At 47.2% G+C, this 24,258-nt stretch overlaps 1 protein-coding gene across 1 annotated transcript in view; it reads right to left on the bottom strand.

The window, feature by feature from the left end:
• LOC146813655 (cullin-9-like) overlaps window positions 1-24,258 on the bottom strand; it is a 570,887-nt gene that overhangs the window by 154,842 nt on the left and 391,787 nt on the right. Inside the window, exon 24 of the mRNA XM_085610143.1 lies at window positions 20,033-20,166. Within this exon, the coding sequence (XP_085466269.1) occupies window positions 20,033-20,166 (134 nt within the window). The remainder of the gene's footprint in view (window positions 1-20,032; window positions 20,167-24,258) is intronic.

The raw sequence follows: 24,258 nt of genomic DNA on the forward strand, positions 1-24,258 counted from the left end.
AACAAAATGAGGGGGTTCATTTTTCCATAAAAAGTATGATTAGTGCTGCAGAAAGAAAAATTAGGGCACATTTTGAGTGACTTCTCAAATCCTCTTTTATTTCATTAAAAAATTCTGACATGCAGACTGAAACATGCACTTTCAATACCAGCAGCAGTTTTCCCTGGTGAGCAGTAGCTTTACTACAGTGATTTAATGAGCAAAAAGAGTGCTAACATTCTGAATTTATGGCAAATGTGTGACACATCTGAATGCCTTCTTGATGGAATCAAAGTAAAAAACTGAAAGTATTTCCTACTGAGGAGACTGCAGTAAATGAGGAAATTAGGAAACTTCATAACAAATAAGTCTCCCAAGATGGCCACCAGAGTCAAAAGAGCCCAAATGTAGCCCAAAATCACCCAGATGTAGCCCAAATATAGCCCAATGACAGAAGTGTGCAAAACACTTATTATTTTGTGTTTTTGCAGTGTTATATAGTGCAGACTTGTCAGGTATTGGAGTGCTTTACATGAGCATTGGTTACATCACACAAGAACAAATTCATTTTGGTTGTAGACATGGGGAGACTAAGTGATTTGACCAGAATCACAGAATGTCGAGCTGAAGCAGAAACTCCAACCTGGTTCCCCAGTTGCAAAGTCTGCACTTCTGGAAGTAACACCACATCCTCTCCCCTAAGTGCAACATTTAATCAAGTGGTCAACTGGATAAAAAAACATAAAGATAACAAATAATTTAAAAGTGCTTTGTCGCTATTTGAAAACTCAGAAAATATGTCCTCATTTTAGTCTTTTAGAGCACTAACCATAATTTTGATGCCAATAAGACCCTCTCATATATGTAATTTCTAAAGGAAATGCTCTAGGTATTACAGTTTTGATTACATCAAGATGACGTCAGGCGTTCCACACTTTTGTAATAAATATAGAATGTTAGCAATCTAGTTGTTCATTAGGATACTGTTGAGAGGCAGAGGCCAGGGGCACGGACTCTGAAAATTGAAGGCAGGTAGGAGGGTGCAAAGGCAACAATTTAACCACACTGAGCAGGCAGGAAGGGCCGTGGCAGCACAACAGACTATGGAGGGCAGTGGAAAGGGGGGCAGGGGCAACAAACCAACAATACAGGACTTGCAGGAGAGGCTGTGGCAATGTAATAGACCATTGTGGGCAGAAGGAAGAGACAATGGTAGTACAACCATACATGCCAACAGACCCGATTCAGCCAGGAAACGTCCAATGTTTTTAAGCTCAAATGGGCTTTATTTGATCTGTCTCCTGTCTAAAATCTCCTCTTTTTCAATGTAACTCAAAGGGGAAAATCAATACCCCAGTTTTTTTTCAAAATCTCCCTCTTACCAAGTTCAAAATGTTCGCAAGTATGGTACATTGGATCATGGAAGGAAATGGGGTAGGGACATGGACTTGGATAACAGAGGACAGGAGGGACATGGAGAGGTGCACCAAACTGACCCTGCAGGGCAGGCATCAGGGTTTGCAGCAGCACAATACACCACACAGGGCATGCGGGACGGGAGTGCAGCACAACAATCCATAGAAAGCAAGAGGGAGGGGACAGGACCATGCACATGGACAACAGAGAACAGAGGGGCAAGAGGCAATGGTAGCTAGCTGACCATAATGGACAGACAGGAGAGAAAGCTGCAGCATAACAGACCGTAAAGGGCAGGAGGGACGGATCAGGGGCATTACAATGGAACAGACAAGCCAGGAGGGAGGGAGTAGGGGTCTGCACATGTAAACAGAGGGCTGGGGGCAAGGGGGCAGGGCAGGAGCAGCAAGATAGCCATGGAGGTCAGGCAGGATGGGCACTAGAAGCAAGACACACCATGAAGAGCAACAGTGAGACTGTGATGGCATACACACAGACCATGGAGGGAAGGTGGGAGGGGGTCAGGGGCAGCTAACTGACCACACAGGGAAGGTGGGAGGGGCCATGGCAGCACAGAAGACCATGCATGGCAAGTGGGAGGGTTAGTGGCAGCACAATGGCTATGATGGGAAAGAAGGAGGGTGCAGGGGCATGCACAAAGGACGATGGAGGATAGAAGGGAGGGTCAGGACCTGTGCACAGACAAGAAAGTTCAGGGGAAGGGGCCTCACAACAGACCGCACGGGGCAGGCAGGAGGAGCAGTTGCAGCACAACAGACCAGGGAGGGCAGAAGGATGTGGCAGTACAATGGACAATGTAGGACAGGAGGAAGAGGATAGGGGCATGGCATGTGGACAGGCAGGGTGGAGGCGGCAGGGACAGGTTACAGTCATCTGACAATGCTAGGCAGGTGGGAGGGGAGTGGCAGCTCAACAGAACACTCAGAGTAGATAGGAGTGGCAGGTCCATGGAACATGGTGGGCAAAAAGGATGGAGCAGGGGCATGCACAAAGACATCGGAGGGCAGGGGGAAGGAGAATAGGGGCAGCAAGCTAAGCACAGAGTTTAAGCAGGAGGTCAATTATGGGGCATAGAATTGGGCAATGGAGGGCAGGAGGAGTGGACTGGTACATCATACTAAATTGAGGGCAGTGGCAGCACATCAGACCATGCATGGCAGGAGGGAGGAGGCTAGTCTATGGATTCACACAACAGAGGATAGGGAGGAGGGGGATGGGGCAGCAAGCTAACTGTTCAGAGAAGGCGGGTATTAGGAACTTTATTGTTTTTAAAACGTGTGTCTGTGCGAACTACTTAAAATATGAACAAGTATGCAGCATAATCTCACTTTTATTCAGGAAGAAGAGGACGTTTGTGACTGTGACTCCAGGCTCACTTGGCAGAAACACCCCCTGACCCTCCACCCCCTATCGCAAAATGTAATGCCCGTGAAAAGGGTAGGTGAACACAGTGTTATATAGAACATAGTCCTGAGAGCACGAATGAAAATGAAAACTAGATATAGTGTATGGTATAAACTATGCACCAAAAAGTGTGATATAAGATGAACCGGGCGTGAAATATAATATGCAATACATTGTGCGCAATGACAGATTCATTGGAGAGCGCGAGATTGCACAGGCACTAGCGCGTGCTATGCGATATGCGCCTTGGAGTGTAATATGCACAGGGCAGTGTTGTGTAACCTAGCTAGTCTCTAAAGTTGTAATATAAAATATGTGCTGGGGAGTGTAACGTTGCATATGCACTGTGACAAAGATATGGATCCCAGATTGTAATATGTATGGCATAGCACTGTGCGTTATAACATAGGCATCGAGGAAGGCACGTTAGATGGGGCAATATAACCCGTGCGAAGACAAGTGTGGCATGACATATTCACGGGGTGGTGTTACAGTGCACATGGGCTAGAGAGTGTCATAGCATATGCACTAGCTAGTGGAATACAACACAGAGGTGTGTGGCACTCACCAGGCAATGGTGGGTGTAACACAGCATTGGGCTCTGCCAGGAGCGCGCTGTGACTCTCAAGTGATGTTCGTTCCCCTTCCAGAGAGTAAAATAAAAAGTATTACACATTCGGCAGTGGATGTGTGTTTTATTAACCATGAGGGGGGTTTCTTGCATAGTTTTTGTCGAATTTTTGTCGAATCCCCTTTGAATGGCTTGGTGTGCATGTGTATTAAATGTGCCCGTCAATAGCTGCCCATGTTTGTATAAATAAACGACAAGGGTGTCTACCGGGATTAGGCACGGTAGGGCATCAGACATGTCAGAGCTTCACTAGTGGTGTAAATACATTCCACGTGGATTCATTGTATGCATAGTCGCCTTCTAATGAATATCACGCAAATCGTCATGGTGATAGGTACGTACGGTTTGTCCAGCATGTCCTAGGTGTGTCTATAAATATATATTTTTTAAAAATAATAAAAAACAGTGGCCGGCCCTGGGGATTGGGGTCAAAAAAATATAATTAGGAGACAGGCCCTGGGGGATGGGGTCATCAGGGCCAATAAATTAGAATAAGAAGGGGAACCACACAGCCCCCCTTCTTAAAAAATTAAAATAAATAAAAGACTGGCATCGTGCCGGAGCCCACGCCCCCTCCTTGCAGCACTCTGCAAACGTGCCCCCTGGCGAGTTGTAAATTGGGGAATTAATTCCTCTTCAATACTGAGGGTCCCTGAGGGCCAACTAGCCCAACAGGCATCTCCAGTATGCGCCAGGGAGCTGCGCTGCAGACAGGTGTTCAGAGGCCAAGCCCCTTTTTAGACCTCTCTGCAACACAGCTCTGTGGCGCTTACTGGAGGTACCTAGTGGTCTAGTTTGACCCTAGGGACCCTTAGGATTCAAGGGGACTTAATCTCTCAACTTAGAACAGCCATAGGGCGCGTTTACACAGTGGTGAAGGGAGGGGACGGGGCCTGAGGTGACGTGTGCAAACACGCACTATGGCACGTTTTAAATTGGGGATATAATTTCCCTTCAATACTGAGGGCCCCTGGGGGCTAACTAGCCCACCAAGTGCTTCCAGTAAGCGCCACTGAGCTGCATTGCAGAGAGGTGGTCCAGGTCGTGCCACTTTTTACACCTCTCTGCAACGCAGCTCTGTGGCACTTACTGGAGGTACCTAGTGGGCTAGTTGGACTCTAGGGACCCTCAGGATTCAAATGAACTTGATCTCCCAACTAAAAACGGACACAGGGCGTGTTTACACAGTGGTGAAGGGAGGGGACGGGGCCTGAGTTAACGTGTGCAAAAACGCCCTGTGGCCTGTTTTAAGAGGTAGTTTTAATCCCCCTGCCCTATTATATACTAGGGGCTTACAGAGGAGGTCATGCTAATCACAGGGGGACCCCAATGCATAATGTTCCCTAGTGTATGTAGGTGTTTTCACTGTATTCTAAGTGTCTTTTAACATAGCACTGGCTCTAGGACTGGTTAGTCAGACTCAGTTACCACCAGTATCCGTCTGAAAAAGTTGAGGGTACAGGATGATTTTGCAACAAGGCTTCTTTCTGCTCTTCTTTTTTGTTCTTTCTGCACGTTATCCTTCTTCCTGCACTTTTCTTTATCTTTGAGGACTTCTGTTGCTTCTTTCTTTTTTTTCTTTCTGTGCATTTTTTCTTCTTTCTTCACATGTCCTATCTCTGTAGGCATAGTTAGAAATTAGCATTTAAAAAACCTTTGAAATTCACAGAAAAAACCATAGGTTTCAGGCACGTTATAGTTAGGAATTAGCATTTAAAAAACCTCAGAAATTCACTGAAAAAACCATAGGTTTCAGGGGTGTTATAGTTAGCTGGACTTTTCACTTGTACAAAACCATTGAAATTCCCCCGTTACAGTTGGTTCAGCTAACTATAACTCGCGCGCCCGCAATGCACTGCTGATGACGTCACATATTACATCACTCATTACATGGTCAGTGACATCACTCATGACATCACTGATGACATCTCAAATGACATCACTGATGACATCATCCTTGTGATAGAGTGGCAGACCTCCTCTCACCCTAATATAACCTTTGATAGACACATTCAAAAATAGAGACTAAAATTTTCAAAACAATGGACATACCAATACCAGTTACAACAACCTCTTCAGTAATTCTAAGATCCACATACACATCCACTCATTCACCAACAGTCCTATACAGTCACTCATACATGTACTCATCATATGTACTCATACACCTATACATCCTGTTACACAATGCCACTCATCCATAGAGTTACTCACACACATAGTCACTCATGCTAATAAAGAATCAAACATACATTTACTTGCATATACAGTTATACACACACCACCACACTTACTTCTATGGAAACTTACACATACTTAGTCTTTTAAACAATCACTTATAGAAACACATACTTATTCATACAGGAACTCTTTCAATCTCTCACTCTCACATATACTCACATATATACACCAATAGTCACATATACTAGTTTAAAACATATGTAGTTACTCATAAAGACACTATTGAGACAGTCATTCACTCACTAACACACCCATACACACACTCATCCACCCATACAGTCCTGCACACATACTGTGTTCAACACATACAAACAGTGAGTCACTCATTCATGCACCTATGCACTACGTAATACCCCCCCACTGAACCATGCAGACACTCAGACTGATACTCAAAAAACCAACTAATAACCTATATAGACACCCATGTAGCTACTCACCAACCCATGCAGCCACTTATACACAAAGTGAGAGACTGATACAGATATTTACATATTTAAACATTACTCACTAAGCCATGTATTCACTATGATACACTTAATCAGTCAGTTACACAATCAATTTTTCAAAAACAAATCATCCATTTAGACAAATATACCCATTTATTCTTCCATCGACCTTGAGATATGCATATATAAAACATATTTAATTTTCAGAAAAACACACATTCACTGGATGATGTCATCAGTGATGTCATCAGTGATGTCATTTGAGATGTCATCAGTGATGTCATGAGTGATGTCACTGACCATGTCATGAGTGATGTAATATGTGACGTCATCAGCAGTGCATTGCGGGCGCGCGAGTTATAGTTAGCTGAACTAACTATAACGGGGGAATTTCAATGGTTTTGTACAAGTGAAAAGTCCAGCTAACTATAACACCCCTGAAACCTATGGTTTTTTCAGTGAATATATATATATAGTTTTATATAGCGCTAGCTTGGCCCGTGGGTATCAGAGCGCTTTACATACACAAAGGAAAAGACAAATTTGCATTGCATCGCAGGATAAGAGGGAGCATAAAGGTATAAGCAAAAACATAATACTTATGAATACAGTGAAGGGGAGAAAAACGCAGGTGGTTGGAACAGTCAGATAACCACCCATCCTTGAAGGTCAAGTGAGAGGGGAATCCACTAGCTTATTGAGGCCTAGGTTAGTTGGCTTGGACGGTAAAGTAATTGTTGAAGAGCTGGAGTTTCAGGTCCCTTTTGAAGCAGGAGAAGGAGGGGTAATGAGTTCCACATCCTGGGTACGTTACCAGAAAAGGCTCGGCACTGGGTCGTTTTCCTTTTCAATTTCGGAGGGATGAGAAGAAGTGAGTTGGTGCTTCTCAGAGTTCTGGATTTTCCTGCTTTTACCAGTGTGCGGTTTAGGTAGTTGGGGGAATGTGCGTGAAGGGCCTTGTGTGTGATGCAGGCCAGTTTGTAGATACATCTACCTTCCATGGGAAGCCAGTTGCGGGCGTTGAGGGTTGGTGTGATGTGTTCAAATATTTTTACACCAGTTATGAGTCGAGCTGCCATGTTAAGGACTGACCTTAGTGGGGCTAGGTGAGCTTTTGGTGTACCTGTTACGATGGCGTTCCCATAGTCCAGTTTGGAAAGACTTGGGATTGAACTATTGTCTTGAGATCATCCTGGGGAATGAAAGGTTTAATTTTTTTGAGGCGTTTTAGTGAGTAGAGCGCACCTTTTGCAAAGTTTTTGATGTGGTCCTTCATTGATAGGTTCTTATCTAGGGTAATGCCTAGTGACTTTACCGAGTCGGATAAGATGAAGAAGCAGTTTAGAGCATCAAGATTCTTGAGCCAGTCTTGAATTGGTCGGTGGTTACTTTTCGGAGAGAACAGTATTATTTCTGTTTTGTCCGGGTTCAGCTTTAAGTGGTCTGAGTTAAACCAAGTTTGGATCTTGATTCGTGTTGGTATAGAGAGGCAGGAGTTGATTTTATTTTGTTGTGAACGTTTTTGAAGGAAGGTTGTGAGCCATTTTAGTACTGAACCATTGATGCCAAATCGCCTCTTCAAAGTCTCAAGTAAAGCTGGATGATTTATTGTGTCGAATGCAGCTGATAAGTCGATGAGGAGACAGGCTTCACCTTCATCTAAGGCTCTGTGGATATCGTCTGTAATATTGAGCATCGCTGTTTCAGTGCTACAACCATTCCTGAAACCCGACTGAAAGGTGTCGAGGAGGTTGAAGTCATCCATATGTTTGATAAGTTGTTGGAGAACGCACTTCTCCAATGTTTTAGCTAGGAACGGGAGGTTGGAGACAGGTCTGAGGTTGTTGAGCTCATTAGGGTCGGCTCCTTGTTTCTTGAGTATGGGTGTAATTTGTCCTAGTTGAAGGGAGTCTGGGACGCAGCCTGATGTAAGAGAGGAGTTGATGATTTTTGTCCAGAAAGGGGCAATGATGTGGTGGGGTTTCTTTACTATTGTGGATGGGAGGGGCTCCATAGAGTGGGAAGTAGTCTTGCATATTATATTGAAGGCCTCGTTTTCCGACATGAGTTCGAAGTCCAACCAATTAGCATAATTTTTCAGTTGGAAGCGGTCCTGGTTGTCCGTGGTAAGATTTCGATCTGTTCGGTCAAGGGTGATTAAAGGGAGGCAGTTTGCGAGGGAGGGAGGATTTGAGGTTTGGATGAAGGATTGCTCAACTTTTGTGACTTTATCTGTGAAGAAGCTGGCGATTTCTTCACATCTATCCTTGGTGGCATTTATTTCTAGAGGGGGTGTGCCATTTGTTTGAACTTTAACAATGTTGAAGAGTTCTCTAGGTCTATTCTTCACCTGGTCTAGTTGGCTGCGGAAGAAAGTGGCCTTTTCTCTCAAAATTAGTTTTTTGTATGCCAACCGGGCAGATCTAAGTTGCCTTAGCTGTAGGGTCGAGGTGTTTAGTCTTCAGGTCCTTTCCGACTGTCTGAGTTGTCGTTTTTCGTTATAAGAGCCACGTTGAACCAAGATTTGGATTTAATAGATCTCAAATGTTTGAGTGGCGCTACTTGATCTAACACCTCCGCCATTGTTGAATTAAAGTGGGCTGTGAGGTCATCGGCCGTCAATGTGGCAGGCTGGCGTTGTAGATGGGCATGAATCCTGGATTCCAGTTCGGTTATGGGGACTCCTTTGATGTTCCTGGTCCAGTGCTTAGGTTTGTCAGATCGTATTGGCTGGTATCTGACATGTGAGTCAATATTAAACAGTATGAGGTGGTGGTCAGACCAGTCAATGGGAGAGATCGATCTCAGAGAGACCGGTTCATTTTTGGTGATGATCGCTTCCAGTGTTGCTCTTTTGATGTGAGTCGGTTCATTGCAGAGTTGTTTGAGGTTGGTAATTTCAAGCAGGTTGGAGAGGTTCTCAAAACAATACCTTTTCATGCTTGGGAGTGCCACATAAATTATGCAAAAACAAAAAGATGTAGGGAACTCAGGGTAGTTCCCGAGTTGTAGGTGGAGAACAGCTCCGTCATATAGAACACTCTACAGCACCACTATCACTCTCAAACTGCTCACCCCAAATGCAGGTTTTTCTAGCACACTTTATAAGCTCAAGATTAGTTTAGTGCCATCCATTGCGAGCTGGAAAAGTAACAAAGTCCTTTGCCATTTTTGCAGCAAAATCTTTAAGCATTTGTAGGAAAGTGACTCTTTGGGACATGGGTAGCCCCCACATTTTGCCTGGAAAATGATGCAACTTTGACCAGAAGTGTACAGGGTCCCTGCCAACCAGGTCCACTGTTCCTGAGCGCTTTCCCTAAACTGTTCCTTTTGTTTCTCAATTGGTACAACTTCAATGGCCCTTGTAAGTCCCAGGTAGATGGTATCCCTGGTACCTAGGGCTTTGGCACTGAAGAGGGACCCCAAGGGTGGCAGCATACATTGTGCCTCACCCCTCACCTCGACGGAGCACACATCCCTGTGTGCCATGTCCACAGACACTGCATGGATATGGGTAAGTAAGGCAGGGTGCACTAAATTTCCTGTGAGGGCATATCTGCCTGAGCAGATATGCCCCTGCAATATCCATGTAGATTCCTGAATATTGTAAGTAAACAGGGCAGCCATAGTGAGTACATGGGCTGGACACTCATCATTACGAGTTTCCCAGCTCAATGATGGCTTCACTGAATTATGGGCTGTCTGGTACCAAACATCTGATTGTAATAAACCTGCAGTGATTCCAGTGTCAGATTTATTAAATATTGCCCAAACAGGAACCCTTAGGCGGGTCCCCTGAAACCTACTAACCCACTAGAGTGTGCCTGACTGGTCCCCACCGGCCTGCCCCCTCTAGACATGGTGCTGATCTCCTGAGGTGAGAGCCCTGTACTCTTGTGATCGATCCACTGGACTTTCTGCACATTATACCTCTTTATACAGAGGGCCTAATGCAATCCACGCGGAGCTAAAAATGACAAAAGCCTTTTGGCAGGCAGGTTTTGAGGGTCACAAAAAGAAGCACATATAAAGTGTGATAACAGATTTTCGTCACAATAAAAATATTTTTTGGGTAGTACCATACTAATTGTAGGAAACGTGCGTTCTAAGGTGATTTTACACAGTGAAAAATGCTAATCCTCTGCTGAGATTTTATGAACTGTGTGTGATTGCTTCATAGAGGTCATGGAAGGTGCTCCAAAAGATAAAATGACAGTACATGTTCTATAAATTCACATTAACTTCCTCGGCAATGGGAGAATAAACCCTGATATTCAGAATAAAACTTGTTCTTCCAACAGCAGCAGCCACCTGTCAGAGGATTCCGCAGTGTTCTGGGGTCACATTTTCTATGAGTTATCAAATCCACGCTAGTAAAACATTCTGACATGCACAGAGAAACACATACTGGCAATACCAGCAGCAGTCTGTCTGCCAACTCCCCAGGGTGCCTCTGCAGCTTGCCGAACTGCTCCAACAACTAGACCTCAAATATTTGTATTCATGACAAGAGTGTGACAAAGCTAAAGACATCTAGACGCAGCAAAATGTCTAAAACAAAGCATTCTCTATAGAAATTAGCAACATGAGGGGATTTGTTTTGTCTAAGAAATTACTGTCAGTGCTCTCGCAAGCTCAAATGAAGACACATTTTTATGTATTTCTCGTCCGTGAGTAAAAGAACACGCTACTTACCTGTAATCCTGGCTCTCTTCCAGGGGTATACTCAAAGTCACGATCACTGAATAATCCCCGCTCACGTGCGGGACCCCGGAGCATATACAAAAATACATATATGTGTATGTTTAAGCAAAAAGGTAAGGAGTGCCTCCAAAACATACATGTATATAAACATGTATACATATATGAACATGCAGCCTATTATACCTCAAATAGGCTAATCTGCCAAAATTACACGGGTTTCTCACCCAGGAAAATAATTTTGCATTTAAATACTGTAATAGAGAACATTCAGTCCAATAATGTTCCGCCCTTTATTTTCAGAGGAAAAACGAAGTAATAGCAGGCAATTAGCCCATAGGCTGCATATATGAAAAAACATCACAGAACAAAATAACTTGGCACCTTGCCTTTAAGACTCACCAAAACCTGGACACTGTGCCTTTAGGACCTCCAGGAGCCCCCTGCTCCCATCATGCACCACAGTTAGGTCAGTTCTTTTTTATGGTGTACTAACCTGTAGGAACCAGGACATAGATGCAAAACGCTACTATACTGTCAATACTCATCTGGGGAGGCGGGAAGGTTGCTTATGACTGATGAGGATACCAATGGAAGAGAACTAGGATTACTGGCAATTAACTTCTCCTTCTCTTCCAGGGGATACTCATCAATAGTCATAAGCACTGAATAGAATAGCAAGCCCATACCCACTTTCCCGCGGATGAGCAGGAGCATAAAAACAGCAAATATAACACCTTAAGGATGAATTATCCAAACAAATTTCTTAGCAAGGCTTTTCCAAACTGAGCAGCCGCCTGTGTGTCAGAGTTCAAACAGTAATGACAAGTGAAAGTGTGTACTGATCGCCGTGTGGCTGCTTTACAAATGTCTGCAATAGGTACATTCCTAAGGAGAGCCGTGGTTGAGGCCTTTCCCCTTGTAGAATGAGCCTTTGGTTTGCCCAGGAGGGCTTTGTTGGTTAGTTCGTAAGACAAAGAGATAGAATACACCACCCACCTAGAGAAGGACCGCTTGGAAGCTGCACAACCAGTATTTAAGGAACCATAGTTTACAAACAGGCGGCCTGATTTTCTCAAAATCTTGGTTTTGTCTAAGTAGAATTTCAGGACCCTCTTGAGGTCTAGTGAATGAAGGGACCTCTCCGGAGGGTTTGAAGGGTTAGGAAAGAATGTGGGCAGAGTGATGGCCTGATTAATATGGAAATCTGAGACCACTTTAGGTAGGAAATTCGGATGGGTTATAAGACCCACTCTGTTCGCATGAAACAGGACAGAAGGCTCTTTACAGCATAAAGCCTGAATCTCCCTCACTCTGCGAGCAGAGGTGATGGCCACTAAAAAAGCGGTCTTCCATGACAAGTGCTGTAGAGAGGCCCTGTGAATGGGTTCAAATGGAGCACCCATCAATATAGCAAGATCTATGTTGAGCTCCCAAGGTGGAGAGGGAGTTCTGATCGGTGGGTAGACCTTTTTTTAACCCCTCAAGGAAATCTTAAACCACAGGAAGTTGAAAAAAGGAAACCTGCATTGGAGATTTTCTGTAAGCTGTGATAGCTGCTAGATGGACCTTTACAGAGGAAAACTGAAGGCCAGATTTGGGCAGGTACAGCAAATACGGTAAGATCACCTGCTCTTGACCCGAACGGAATTATGACCACTGTCCATGAACCATAAATAAAATCGCTTCCATATGAAAGCGCACGATTTTCTGGTGGGAGGTCTTTTGGCTTCTTTAAGTATGTTCATACAGTCAGAAGACAAGTCTAAGTGTCCGTATTGAAGGACCTCAGGAGCCATGCCGTCAATCGTAGGGATGAGAGGTTGGGGTGGAACACCTTGCCCTCGTTGTTGGACAGCAAGTCTGGTCGGCATGGTAACCTCCTGTGTGGAACCTATGATAGCTAAAGAAGGTCCGGGTACCACTACTGGCGAGGCCATTCTGGTGCTATCAATATCATTCTTGTCTTGGCCCTGTAGAACTTGATGATCACTGTGGGTATCAATGGGATTGGTGGAAAAGCATAAAGTAATGTCTGAGAACATTTTATCAAAAGCGCATTCCCCTGTGACCCTGGCTGGTGAAATCTGGATGCGAAGACAGGGTATTTTGCGTTTGCCGCGTCTGCAAACAGGTCGATGTCTGGCACTTCCCAATGGTGGAAAATTTCCTGCGCGACCTCTTTGTTTAGCACCCAGTCGTGAGCTTTGACGAAGTCCCAACTTAGGGCGTCTGCCTGGACGTTGAGAGTTCCTGGGAGATGAATTGCCACAATGGTCAGATTTCTTGCGAGAAGCCATTTTCCGATGGTCTGAGACTCCACAGAGAGAGGTCTCGACCGGGTTCCCCCCTGTTTATTCAGATAATGCATTGCTGTGGTATTGTCCACTTGAACCAACACGGACCGCGACTGGAAGGAAGGGAACAGTGATTTGAGTGCTAGGTGTACAGCTCTCAGTTCCAAGCGGTTGATGTGATACCCTTGTTCTGTCTCTGACCAAAGCCCTTGCACCTGGAGAGGACCCATATGAGCTCCCCAACCCTGGGGGAAGCATCCGTGATGATTGTTTGAGTAGGTGGGTCCTGGTGAAAAGGAACTTCCTTCAGTAGATTGGATCGCTTCATCCACCATCTGATGGAATCTTTCGCCGACTGGAGGAGAACTACACAGTCCTCCCAGAGACCTGATATCTGCGTCCGCTGGTCCTCCAGTGATTGCTGCAAAGGACGCATATGCAATCTGGCGTTTGGCACGATGAAGATGCATGATGCCATCGAGCCTATCAGCGATGACACCTGTCTGACTGTGGGATGCTGAGAAAGGAGAAGATTGCAGCATTTCTCGCGGATTGAGGATAACCTCTCCTCCGAAGGACACATGCTTGCCTTTGCGGTACCCAGAGAAGCACCCAGGTAGCGGATCTTTTGGGTCGGGTTGAAGATCAACTTTTTGTAGTTGACTTGTAGGCCCAGATTGCTCAGCATTTGAAGGCACTATGAGAGACGACTCTGAAGCAGAGTGGGTGACAAGCTCTTCAGCAGCCAGTCGCCCAGGTAAGGGTGTATGAATATCCCTTGTTTGCGAAGAAAAGCTGCCACTACTGCCATGCATTTCAAAAAAGTGCGGGGAGCTGATTTGAGCCCAAACTGGAGAACCTTGAACTGGAATTGCTGGAGCACTACTTGCAACCGCAGAAATTTCCGATGTTTCTTGGAAACCGGTACATGAAAGTAGGCGTCCTGCAGATTTATGGAGCACATCCAGTCCCCTTGGTGCAGTTGAGGAAAGATTTGGTGCAGTGCTAACATTCGAAATTTTTCTTTGAGGATGAATTTGTTTAAAAGTCTCAGGTCGAGTATTGGTCTGTAATCTCTGGTAGGGCCTCTGTTCTGTAGCAGAAAATAATGAGAATAGATTCCTTGCCTTCAATGCGGAACGGGGACTGTTTCTATGGCATCTTTCTGCAGAAGACTGTTCACCTCCGCTTGCAACAAGTGGTGTTTTTGGAGAACTTTTTCTCGAGGAGGCACTGATGGAGGTGGGGATTTGAATCCGAGCAAATAGCCATTCTGCACAATATTCAGTACCCACTTGTCTTTTGTTATTTTCTTCCACTCATCCAGGTGAAATATAGTACTTCCCCCCACGGGAGTGGTTAACGGGAATGGGGGAAGCCATAGCTCATTGTTTTGACGACTGTTTCGTTGCAGGAGATGCTTGTCTTGCAGCTCCCCTTCCTCGACCAGGCCTTCGCTGATGGTAGTGAGACATTGGTTGATGTTGACGATGCGTCGAACAGTGAGGGGTTTGAACCCTCTGCTGCAAAGAGTGCCAGCCGTAGGGTCGGAACTTCCGTCAAAACTCCTTTCGTTTCTCCAGTTCAACGACTTTCAGAGTGTCCAACTCCGTTTTCATTTTGGACATCTCTTCACACGCATGCGATCCAAAGAGAGGCGTGACATTGAAAGGGAGATTCAAAATTCTCTGCTGTGAGACGCAACCAGGCTGAGCGTCTACAGCAAATGCCATGGGAGTAGCCATGCGCAGACAGATCTGATACGCCAGCAGCTGCACTAATGAGCTGGTTTGCCATCAAGCTGCCTTCCTGCAGGATTTCTTGGAAATCTTGCTGATCTTCTTTAGGGAACTTCTCTGTGAATCGGGCCAAAGAGTCCCAGAGAGACCTGTCATACCTCCTTAGGAGAGCCGAGGCACTAGCCACCTTCATTACTGATGCCGATGTGTTGCCGCATCCTTTTGCCCAGCGAGTCCATGTTTTTACTGTCCTTCTCTGGAGTGACTGCGGAGGATGTTGCAGCTGGATGTGTTTTCCTGGCTGCCGCTACTATGACCGATCGAAGAAACAGTGGATCCTGATCCGGGGCCTTGTACTTCTTGGAAATACATGGGGGAGCTGAGCCCACTGTAGCCGGAGTCAGAAAAGTCTGCATCGCTGGTTTTAGCAGACCTGGGACCAGAGGAAGCAGCGGCATCGCCGAGGAGCTGTTGGTGCAGGGTTTCAAATATGACTGACGAAGACACTGTCGATGCAGACATATCAATGTTCAGTTTGCTGGCACCCCGGCATAGAACCTCGTTAAAAGTCCCTAAATCATCAATTGGGGAAACTCTGGCTGTAGGTGTCGCAGAGAATGTTGGTGAATAGTCTCTTTTAGACGATATTGAGGACGTGGACCATGATGGGGACCTCAGTCTCCTTCTTTTTGGGGTGGAAGAAGGATGAAATCCAGATCGTCCCGTGTCCTGGATCGTGAGCGTCGAGTCGATGGAGACCTTGCTCTTCTCGGGGACCTGCGTGGAGACGCCCTCGTGGATGCAGCAGGAGGAGGCCCAGCAGAGACCCTAGAGGGAAAGTACGTTTGGGAGAAATCTGAGCACGGACTTCTGTGTGGAACCTTCCAGTGTCGAACACACTCTAGCCATCTTGGGGAAACATTGACAGGAGGAGTCTTCTCTCCCGGAACCAGAGATCCCTCCGGTGTGATCTGCACAATATTAATGCCCGGCGAAGATGAAACTTCCCTCGACGTCGACCGTAAGGTATTCGACCTCTGCCTTTCTGGCACTTCTCCGGATGGAAACGAAGGATTTTCCTCCCTCGACGTCGAACGATGACCTCTCGACGACTACACGGCTTGTGCCACTTTCGACCGCTTCTGCAGCGAGGTATCTGGGGAATCATGTGCAAAGATGCCCTCGACGTTGGTCTCCCCGACGTCGACTGTTTATGGGACTGTGATGGAGTCCTTGACGTTGACCGCCTGTAGGCTTGCGGTGGTGTCTTCGACGTTGGTCTCCTCGACGTCGACTGTCTATGGGACTTCGGTGGAGTCTTCGACGTCGACCGCCTGTGGGCTTGCGGCGGTGTCTTCGACGCCGACTCTCGTGACAGCGGCGGAGATCTAGACGTCGACCGGTGTCTCGACGTCAACCCAGACTTGGACAACCACTTAGGTCTCTCAGGACCAACATACTTCGAGCTCGAAATAGTATACCTTGCTTTTCGGCGACGGAGGCTCTGATCGCTTCGACAGCGATCTGTTCCTCGACGTCGTTGCATGACTTATTTGAATTTCTGACGTTGATCTCGACGCCGAATAATCAGAAATTTGCCTCCTTTTGGATGCTGGAGAAGTCGATCAACGCCGTTTACTGTGTCTTTCCTGAGAGGAGGGCTCTTTAAAGGCATGATTGCTCTCAAGGCCACTTTTAGAATGTCCTTTTCCTCTCTATAGTAAGGCACGTAGTCTTTTCTTCTCCCTGTCATGCAGAGATCTTCTGGAGAATTGCTGGCAGTAATAACATTTCTCTGGATTGCGGGAAGATGGCAAACACACAATGCAAACAGAGTGTGGGTCTGATTTCGTCAATTATTAGGGCAGACATCCTGAAAAGCAGATTTCCTGCAAAACGTGTGCTCAAATGTTAAGTGACAGTGTGAAAACTTAATAGCTGAGAAATATAAATGTCCTGTCTGACAGTTGCCAGGGTCGCCGCAGTAAGTAACCTCTAGAGTTAAAATGTACCGGAAAGGCCAGAAAAGAGAAAGCCTTTTACTCGGAGCAATTTCCTTCCCTGCCCTCCACTCCAAAGTCCTTCACCATCACCACATAATCTGGCACTAAAAGTTATATGCGGGAACTAGGTTGTGTCTGTCATGTTGTAGCAAAATTTAGCTCCAGTTTTGACAAGAAGCTGATGGTCTAGTTTGGGAACTAAATAAAGAAAAGGCTATTGAAGCAGAAAGAAAGAAATAACATTTTCCCAAAATGTTCAGCAACACTTTAACCACATCACAACACTTGCAATCCATCAACTGTGCTGACACTGTCATGGCATTATCAACGAATAGGAAAACCCTAACGTAATCCATGTCAGCAAAGCAGCCCTATTTACATTTCACACTCATTACTTAAATTTACATTCCCTAAGAATATTTCCTTTTTCACAACATCGGGTTTCTGTAGTTTTATTTTCATGCAACATATGACTATTTTACGGTACAGAGTGTGAACTGCGCCACTTCCAACAGTCTGAGTGAGCTCAGATTGTGGGTAGGTGTTGACATCTCTGAGGCTGAATTCAGTACAAGTTTCTCACAATGGCTACCAGTGGGCACTAAGATGATCACACTAAAGGCACGTGTAATCCTCGCTTCTATGCAGAGCACACAGAGCTATTGCAAATGAAAGCAGAACTAAAAGCGTACAGACAGGGGATAGAACATGGCCAGTTTCGCATGCCCATCTGGGAGAGGTGTGGCCAAGGCTTTAGGGCCTCTTTGATCCCAACATCCTATTGAAATCCTCCATTTCCATACCTCATGTTACCTCTCTCCTCTTCAACACTAGTTTACACTCTCTCCTCTATACAGATTTTCTTTAATCGGTTTAGGAAATGAGGTGGGATCCAGCAGCTATTATTGAGGGATCTGAGCCAGCATCTGTGAAATACGCTGTTAGCATGGCTGCACTGGTTTGCATGCGAGTAGAACTTTCCTAGAGAAAGTACCATTGCTTGCTTTGGTGTAAATCTGTTTGGTACTTTTTGAGAAATTAGGGTTTTTAAAGTGTTCTAATCTGGGATAAATTATGAAATTATCAGAATGATCTAACTTGACTGGACGAGGAAAACTTTCCTTCCAACTGCCATTTTGGTTCTGTAAAATCCAAGTTCGTGGACATGAACCTCTGATTGGCTGGATGCAGAGACAAATCTGTTGTGGGCATTTCAGGACTTAGAGTGTCGGTCAAAGAGTCCTTAAAAACAGATTGAAAAGTTCCAAAAGGGGGCAACGCCAGCATCCCCTCACCACCAAACTCAAGTGTGATGGTCCCAAAGGAGAATAAATATACAAAGTTTTATTTTTCATGGCGTCCCAGCGCAGCCTCTGAAGTCTGCCAAACCTAGACACACATCTGCAAACCTGCAGCAAAAGCTCTTTTGTTCACATTCCCAAAAGCTGTGCACTGCAGGGGATGGCCACCTGCTGAGATTGGGGTGCAGAGCCTGGTCACAGGCCAGGCCCAAAGGCCAACCGTGCTACACATAAGCGGGGTTTGGGTGACTGCAGTGGGTTGGTGGCAGTATGCCGTGCTTAGCAGAGAAGGGGGCCGCGCAGCCAGTTATCCAGATCCTTTAATGTCCCCGGGGATTCCATCCCCGGGGCTGGCTCACTTGCTATGTCCAGGGGAACCCACCCCCCAGGACACAGTGGTTTCCCTGCCCGCTCAGACAGGTAAATAAGTTTGCTTACATCTGGTGGGAGCATTTTCAAATCGACTGCCAAACGGAAGCAAACACAGAGTCTACTCCGAGAGGAGAAGAGCTTTTAACAATGGTTCCAGGGGCAGACTTGGGATCTGTTTCCCTGTCTGCACTGATGTGGGCAGAGAAACAGAACAAGATATTGCTCCTACCCAGGTGGGAGCAGCATAAATAGATGTTCCCTGCAGGCGGGAGCGATACCAGCTCCAGCACCATGCGGAGAGCTGGCTGGACCTGCGGGAGCTCTGAGGCTCTCCCCACAGCCCCCAACGTTGTGTTTGCTGGGTGCCCAGGGTGGGCAGTGGGGCACCCACCTTTAAATAATACACACCTCAGGGATAGGGGTGCATGCAGAGGGCTCCACTGCACTCCCTACCCCTTTTAAAAAAGGCTGGAGCCGATCAATGGGGTCCCCGGGGCCAAAATATTCCGGGGAGGGGGGCCGAGCGCTACCATCAATTGAATAATGAATCCTTCTTGGGGGATGGAGTTCCTGGGGTGAAAAAAGGCTCGGGAGGGAGCCGCACGCCCTCTCCTCTTATTTAAATTTTAGCACCAGGGGATCCTATCCCCGGGACTTAATTAGGCTCAAGGAGGGGTGGGGCCACACGGCCCCCCCTTTTTGATTGGAACTGGCCCAGAGGAATGGGGTCCGTTGGGCCAGTTAAGGGTTGGGGAGGGGGCTGCATTCCCCCTTCCCTTTAATATATAAGTTTTGGCCCCAGGGGGCCAGAAGGCCAACCCTATGCTGCACATACCAATGGTTGTGTGCAGTGTGCGGTTGGAAGCCTCCTGGGGGTTTGGCCACAGGTCCTGGTGGCAGGCCAGTTATGTTTAAGAGAGACTAGGTCTGAATGAGTTCCATGGAAGATGAACAAATGTTCTCAGACATCACAGAACGTAAGCAACGTTACAAAGAGAAGTAGACCAGTCCCCTTCACCAGTGCTTAATTTAAGCTTGTGGGCACTGGAGGGGGCCACCAGGCACTCATTTTCGGGGGCCTCATCAGAAATGTCCCGAGAGAAAGAGTTGGGAAAACACATAAATGGGAAAAAAGGAGGAGGAGAAAGACAGAAAAAATGTCCCCAAGGTAGAAGCAGAAACCCACAAGAGCAATATTAACACAAAGGGACTGTCAGGCAGTGGATAAAAGAGGCTGGAGGTGGATCCAGGACTCCTCAGCCTCTACATGTGCCATGCCGCAGACTTCGATGCAGTGTGCTGGGCACCGGCACTCGTTACTTGACAAATTAATCACTGCTCTTCACAGGTGATGCGAGAGACTGATAAACATTTACCTCACACTGTTGCCGCTAGGAGGTTCCATGGGTTAGGGAATCATGGGGGTACACACTATTCTAAATAAAGATTTGTAAAGTCCTACACGGAAAGATTCAGAGTACCTGGGCTGGTGATGTTCTGCACGAGAGGGTTGATGAGGGCTTCCCAGCAAGTCCTGCCCAAAGCCTGCGCTGCTTCATCATCAGGAAGGAAGCGATCCGCAAACATCTGTTCGTGCCGAAGAGCACTGTTTAACCTGCACAAGGAAAATTCAGAATACACAGGGCAATAATGGTGTAAAACAAAATTAAAAACAACATCTGTTGCTATTGACAGGTCATCTCTTAAGCAAGCTTTCCTTTGGCAGACAAGTATGAATCTTGGTAAAGTGTACAACTTTATGAACAGTCCTGAATCCATGCTTCAGTGTATAGTGTGACATGCAGCTCCATCACTAATCCAGAGAATAATTGCAGCCATTTTAGCCAGCTCCGAGAGCCACAGTCACTGACGGGGATCTTGTACCTACTGTTGCCAGTGTCAATAATGAAGAGAACAATCTGCCTCAGAGGCCCTTCCAACAAGACTTTTGTGATAGGTGGAAAAACAAAAGAAGTATGACCTTCAGGGTGCAGTGGCCTACCAACAGGCTGTGTGCAAAGTGGCCCTGCATGGATTACAAGCTTCAAAGCAATTCCAACGTGCAACGACTTAGGTCAGCTCATGGTAAAATGTACTCAAATTAAAACCATAAAGTCTCATGCAAAGGAGCGAAAGGGAGAAACAAAAACAGAGGGCAGATGTTTTGGGAAGTTATCAAACCTAATTATGCAGGTTGTCTGTTTCACTATTTTTACAAACTGATATCATTTCTGCACCTTTCCAAGTTAAAGAAATGGGGTGTCCTCCCAGATTGGCATTGGGGAAGAGCTTTATGTAAGGTGCCCATACTTCTGTTTCAGATTGGCAGGAATCCCCTGGGATGTTGCCAGGACCAGGCGCTTTGTCTTGCTTTATGCCTTGAATAGCATTTGATCAAGGAAGTGGATAATGTTTTGTGGATAACAGCAACCATGCTTGGTCTGTGCTTCTTTCCAGAGGCGCAAGTCACTACTTGTGTAACGATAGATTCCTTACCTTAGAATATCCCCAGGCGTCAGACTGGATCCGGAAAGTTTTCGTCAGCAGTACCCCTACGCGTTGGAAGGTAGCGTCGTGCGGCTCCGTGTACGTCGCTGGCGTCGTAAGCGCCAAGATGACATCATGGAGACTACTTAGGCGCTACCCATGCGTGCTGACGTCAGTTCTGTACACGACTATCCGCGCCAGGAACACAGAGCCAAACTGACCATTGGTGCCATGAAACTAGGGCCCTGAAAAGGATGACCTTAACCCTAGAAATCAGTTCACAGAATGGGGGGGATGGGTGGGATGGTAAGGAATCGATCACTAACTAATGTCTCTTACAGATACATCGTTACACAAGTAGTAACTTGAGCATCTGAAAGAGACACGTTAGTGATAGATTCCTTACCTTAGAATAGATACCCCACCAATACCTACCCCGGGGGTGGGTCTGCAAACCAAAATCACACCAGAAAGTCCCAGGGAACCGAACGGCCAAAGAAGCCGTCTCTCCGAACTTGGCTGTCTAGGCAGTAGTGCTTGGTAAAAGTGTGCAGCGAGGCCCACGTAGCTGCCTGACAGATGTCCTGCAAGGGAACGCCGCGTCCCTAAGCAGTAGTGGCTGCTGTTGCCCTGGTAGAATGGGCACGCAGCCCCACAGGAGGCTCCTTCTTAGCCAACGAGTAACAGGCTTTGATGCAGAGAAGACCAACCGAGAGATGGTCCATTTGTGCACGGCCCGACCTTTTTTGGCGCCCATGTGGCGAACAAAAAGTTGTTCATCCACCCAGAACTGTTGTGTGCACATCAGATAGAATGAGAGCGCACATTTTGGGTCCAGACGGTGGAGCCTCTCTTCTTCTTTTGAAAGATGCGGAAAGAATGTGGGCAAAGTGATGGTCTGCCCGATGTGGAAGGGCGTGACAACCTTTGGCAAGAAAGAAGGACGAGTCCTTAAAACCACTTTGTCCGGATGAACAGAGAGAAAAGGAGGTTTAGAAGAAAGAGCCTGGAGCTCACTCACTCTTCTGGCAGAGGTGATAGCTACCAGGAAAGCCGCCTTTAGAGTGAGAAGGCGTAAAGGACAGTTATGAAGTGGCTCAAAGGGAGCACACATCAGATAAGTCAAAACAAGATTTAAGTCCCATTGAGGCATTATAAAGGGCACGGGAGGAAATGTGTGTGTAATGCCTTTCAGGAAGCGATTAACAATTGGGGACTTAAAAAGAGAAGGCTGATCTAGAAGCCGTAGAAAGGCAGAAATGGCCGAGAGATAACCTTTGATAGTACCCAGAACAGAGCCCTGCTTTGGTGGCAAATAGATCTAATCAAGGCTCTCCCCACTGCAGAAAGAGACCTTGCGCCACCTCCGCGCGAAGATGCGATTCGTGATCCATCATGCACCGGCGGCTGAGTTCGTCCGCTCTGGCGTTCAGAGAACCTGCCAGGTGTTGAACCACCAATGTAATGCCTTGATGTTCCAGCCATGTCCAGAGGCGGAGAGCCTCCTGACATAGGGTCCACAACCTCACCCTGCCCTGTTTGTTGCAATACCACATGGCGGTGGTGTTGTCCGTGAACACCTGCACTACACTTTCCCGGACAGAGGGAAAGAATGCTTTCAGTGCAAGTCTGATCGCCCGAAGCTCCAAAAGGTTGATATGGAGCCAGGTCTCCTCCGGAGACCAGCGGCCCCTGATCTCCGCCTCTGCCATGTGGCCGCCCCAACCCAGGAGGGACGCATCCGTCACCACTGTGTGCTCCGATTGGGGAAGGGAGAGGAATCTTCCCTTGACCCGATCGCGATTCGTGAGCCACCAATGCAAGTCTGGTGCAGTGCCCTCCGAGATCTGGACGTGATCGGACCGGTTGCCCTGATGGTGTACCCACTGGAACTTCAGGTCCCACTGCAGAGCCTGCATATGCCATCTGGCATGTTGCACTAGCAGGATGCAGGAGGCCATGAGGCCCAGGAGCCGGAGGGTCATGCTGACTGAAACCCTGAAAGATCGGAATCATAGACTGAATATCTCAAACTGGCTGCTCGGGAGGAAAAACCCGAAACTGCGTCGAATCCAGAACCACTCCGATGAAGGGGAGCTTCTGAGAGGGACTCAGGTGCGACTTCGGCACGTTGATGGAGAACCCCAGCAAAAGCAGGAGGTCAGCCTTCAAAAACCAGTCGTCGAGATAGGGGAAGACTGAAACCACCGCCATCACCTTCGTGAACACACGAGGGGCAGAGGTAAGGTTAATGGGAGCACAGCAAACTTAAAGTGCTCGTGGCCCACAGTGAACCGCAGGTGACGTCGGTGGGCCGGCAGGACGGGGATGTGTTAAAATAAGCGTCCTGCAAGTCCAACGCTACCATCCAGTCTCCAGGGTCGAGGGCAGCCAAGACCTGAGCTAGAGTCAACATCTTGAACTTCTCCTTCCGGAGGAAGAGGTTGATCTTCCTGAGGTCCAAGATGGGACGCAGGCCCCCTTTCTCTTTTTTGGGGACCAGAAAGTAGTGGGAATAACAACCACGTCCCACTTCTGGCCCAGGAACGCGCTCGATGGCCCCCTTGGCCAAGAGGGCCGCAACTTCCTGCCGGAGAAGCGCAAAATGGTCCACTGACATGCAGTGGAACTGAGGTGGCATGGCTGGAGGTGTAGTCTCGAAGGGGAGGGAGTAACCCCTTCGGACGATTCGCAGCACCAACCTGTCCAAGGTAACGGAACGCCAGTGAGGAAGGTGATGGCAAATCCTGACTCCCACTGGCGTGGGGAGTGCTCAAAAGCTCGGACTAGGAAGGCTTTGAGGCGGAAGCTGCGGCAGCGGAGGTGGACTGACCCGCACGCTGGCCCCCTGGCCCGCCTCGGCAGGAACCACGTCCGCACAGAGGTTGGTTCTGCGCAGGCTTCTAGCTGAACGAACGTGTCGGGCGCCCCTTCCGTGGCCACGAAAGGAACAAAAAGCAGACGTGGCCGGGCGCGTGGTTGAGAGACCTAAGGACTTGGCCGTAGCCTGGGTGTCCTTAAAACGCTCCAGCGCACTATCTGCCTTATCGCCAAATAGGCGAGTACCATCAAAGGGCATGTCCATAAGAGAACTTTATACATCCCCAGAAAAACCAGTGGACCGCAACCAGGCAGTGCTTGGGAAAGCACTGTCCGAGCCTCCTCCGCACACTGAGGCAGCACCTGCGCAACCGTGTCCTACACCGCATGGGAATAGCGG

The sequence above is a fragment of the Triturus cristatus genome, chromosome 6, assembly GCF_964204655.1.
Source record: "Triturus cristatus chromosome 6, aTriCri1.1, whole genome shotgun sequence".
Lineage (NCBI taxonomy): Eukaryota > Metazoa > Chordata > Amphibia > Caudata > Salamandridae > Triturus > Triturus cristatus.